The sequence below is a fragment of the Silene latifolia genome, chromosome Y (genome assembly GCF_048544455.1).
Source record: "Silene latifolia isolate original U9 population chromosome Y, ASM4854445v1, whole genome shotgun sequence".
Lineage (NCBI taxonomy): Eukaryota > Viridiplantae > Streptophyta > Magnoliopsida > Caryophyllales > Caryophyllaceae > Silene > Silene latifolia.
Genome location: NC_133538.1, coordinates 155343214 through 155346083, shown reverse-complemented (window position 1 = coordinate 155346083; position 2870 = coordinate 155343214). Strand labels below are relative to the sequence as shown.

The 2870-nt window shown below is 38.7% G+C and overlaps 1 protein-coding gene across 1 annotated transcript; it reads left to right on the top strand.

Moving 5' to 3' along the window:
* Positions 1-463: 463 nt before the first annotated feature.
* LOC141629222 (protein FAR1-RELATED SEQUENCE 5-like) lies at positions 464-1815 on the top strand. The gene is made up of 4 exons (XM_074442258.1): positions 464-492; positions 599-1099; positions 1328-1471; positions 1611-1815. The coding sequence occupies exons 1-4, from the start codon at positions 464-466 to the stop codon at positions 1813-1815; spliced, it is 879 nt and encodes a 292-aa protein (XP_074298359.1).
* The last annotated feature ends 1055 nt before the right edge of the window (positions 1816-2870 follow it).

Sequence of the window (2870 nt, the reverse complement as noted above, 5' to 3'; positions counted from 1 at the left end):
TGATATTGTTGAGTCTTCACTTACTTCTACTCTTCTGATTGAACCACCTGATGCATCTAGTTCTACTCCACATGTTGCACAACATTCTGTTCCTTCTCGTGTGCATCAACTACTTTTGGACTCCACACCTGGTGGTAGTGAATTGTGGACAAGGAATGTTGCACCTGAATTTAAACCTTATATTGGCCAGTTGTTTGGGACGTTGGAAGAAGCTATTAGTTTTTATGATGTGTATGTAGAAGCATGTGGTTTTGAACCTAGGAAGTCTTCTCAAAAAAGGTCTGTTTCTGGTGATGTGAAGTATAAATTTGTAGTTTGCAACCGTGAAGGTTTTAGAGATCGTAAGAGGAAGGCTACTGTTTTAGATAGTGGAAAGGAGCAGGCAACTCCCAGGCCTTTTGATATCAGGAACACTAAATTAACTAGGATTGGTTGTCTTTGCTATGATTGAGTTTTCGCTATAATGGGGATGGTTATGTTGTTTTTCGTTTCGTGAGTGGCATAATCACCGTCTTTGTTCACTTAGAAATCAGCAGTTTCAAAAAAAACACAGGCACCTCCATCTTTACCATAAAAAGACAATTATTGATCATTCAAGGGTTAATCAAGGGCCAACAAGGGCATTTAGAAATGTCAAGGAATATGTAGATGGCTATGAGAATGTTGGAGCTCAACTTGTTGATTTTAAGAATTTTGGAAGGGATATCAAATGTTTCATAGGAGACTGGGATGCTCAACTGTTTGTTAACTATTTTGAGGATAAACGTGATACCACTGAAGGTTTTTACTTTGCTTATGAGGTGGATTCTGGTAAATGCTTGGTTCGTGCGTTTTGGTGTGATGCAGAGTCTCGTAGAAACTATGCTTTGTTTGGTGATTACATCACTTACGATCCAACTTACAGTACGAATAAGTATTGTATGCTTTTCACTCCTTTTACTGGCGTAGACCACCACAAAAGGTCAGTTACTTTTGCTTCTGCGTTGCTATTTCATGAGGATGAAGATTCTTTCACATGGGTCTTTCAAAAGTTCCTTGATGCTATGGGACAGCGAGAGCCACACTGTATAATAACAGATCGTGTCTGGAATAAAGCTGGGTTTGCGTGCTGTCTTCAAACATGCTAAGCGCAGATATTGCATGTGGCATATCATGCAAAAAGGTTACCGATAAGGTTGGGCTGCAATTTCGAGAGAGACGATTTTGTCACCGTTTGAATGCTATTGTTTGGGATCGAGTTAGAACCTCTTGAATTTGAAGAAAAGTGGTGTCAGTTGGTCAATGAGCATAATCTTGATGGTAATTCCTGGTTGTCAACCATGTTTAGAAAAAGGAGGAAATGGATCCCAGCTTATTTTCGTGATGTTCCTATGGGTTGTCTATTACGAACAACTCAACGTTCTGAGAGTCAGAATAATTTTTTCAAGCGTTTTGAAAATGCACATGGTACACTTGTTGAATTCTTGATGCGGTTTCAAAGTGCCATTGATGTACAGCGCCATACTCAAAAATAACTTGATAGAGACGATGATTGTACTCTTCCACAATTAGCGACTTCTCTTAAGTTGGAAGCTCATGCTTCCAAGGTTTATACAAATCTTTGCTTTCAGATTTTCAAGTAGAAGCTTCGCTTCTATTTGTTCCCTTAGTGTTGGTGGCTTCACACCACCTGCAAACGGTGTAGAATTAATTGGTATTGCTGATGCCAGAACACAGAAGACCTACCAAGTCGTCTACAATTCTCTAACGAATGACGCTGAATGTTCTTGCAAGTTGTTCAACGGGAAGGGTATTATTTCTAGACACATTATCTAGGTTTACTCGGAAAACAAGTCCACACTTTGCCCGATAAATACATTCTTATGCGGTGGACCAAGAATGCACATAAGATCCTTCTTTATGGTCTACATGGTGAGTTAATTGAGGATTTTGATGCCACTGATTTACGAAAGATGGAAATGTGCAAGTTATGGTCGGAGTTCTACGCGACCATCAGTGTGCTCAAGAATGTGCCTACGAAGGAGATCACTGATCTTGTTGACACCCTTAAACAATTCAGGGTGAAACTCAATCCGCAATCGTAGTCAATGACCAAAGAGCGGGGAGTTGGAGATGCTTCTCGGGTGCGGTTCCTCAACCGAGGTGAGGATTTTACCACCTCGTCAGGCAAAGAACAAGGGTAGCGGGAAGAGATGATCTCCAAAAAGCAACAATGCATAGCTAAAGCGGAGAAGCCTAAAAGGCTTTGTCGTAATTGCAAACAAATGGCTCACCATGATAAACGAATCGTCCTAATGCTTTTGTACCGATGCCGCAATAAGGTATGTTCACCATGAACAGATCTATGTATGAAACTTTTTATCTATCTTGTATGGTCACGTGTCGAAACAATACCATATGTTATTTAAAATAATATCACATCTTATGCTAAACAGTATCACTATTTGACGATACCAGAATGTGATATTATTTGAGGATAACAGAATGTGTCAACACATCTGTCTTAACTTTCTTTTATATTTTCCTGGTAATTTAAGAAACAATACCACATAATGTTAGAAATAATATCACACTTTTGTAGTACACAGTATCACCGCTTGAGGGTATGAATGTGATATTGTTTGTAATTGTACGAGATAGAAACAATATCACACTTCATTTGAAATAATATCACTCCTTATATAAAGTAATATCACTGTTTCACCTTTTTGTGTTTTCAGGGTAGTTCAGATGAGGATGATGCTGATGATGGTTGATCGGTCGAAGGAGTTTTTGTTGATGGCGCTCATTAATTATAGCATCAGCAAATAGACGACATTCTATATGACTAGTATATTAATATAGCCTACAACATTCATTAAAGTATAGAT

Excerpts from the sequence above, each read along its gene's own strand:
- LOC141629222 (XM_074442258.1), top strand. The coding sequence starts at position 464 with ATGGGGATGGTTATGTTGTTTTTCGTTTC. Across the intron at positions 493-598 it reads GTTATGTTGTTTTTCGTTTC|GGTTAATCAAGGGCCAACAA; the intron begins GTGAGTGGCATA and ends TGATCATTCAAG. Across the intron at positions 1,472-1,610 it reads CTTGTTGAATTCTTGATGCG|ATTTTCAAGTAGAAGCTTCG; the intron begins GTTTCAAAGTGC and ends CTTTGCTTTCAG.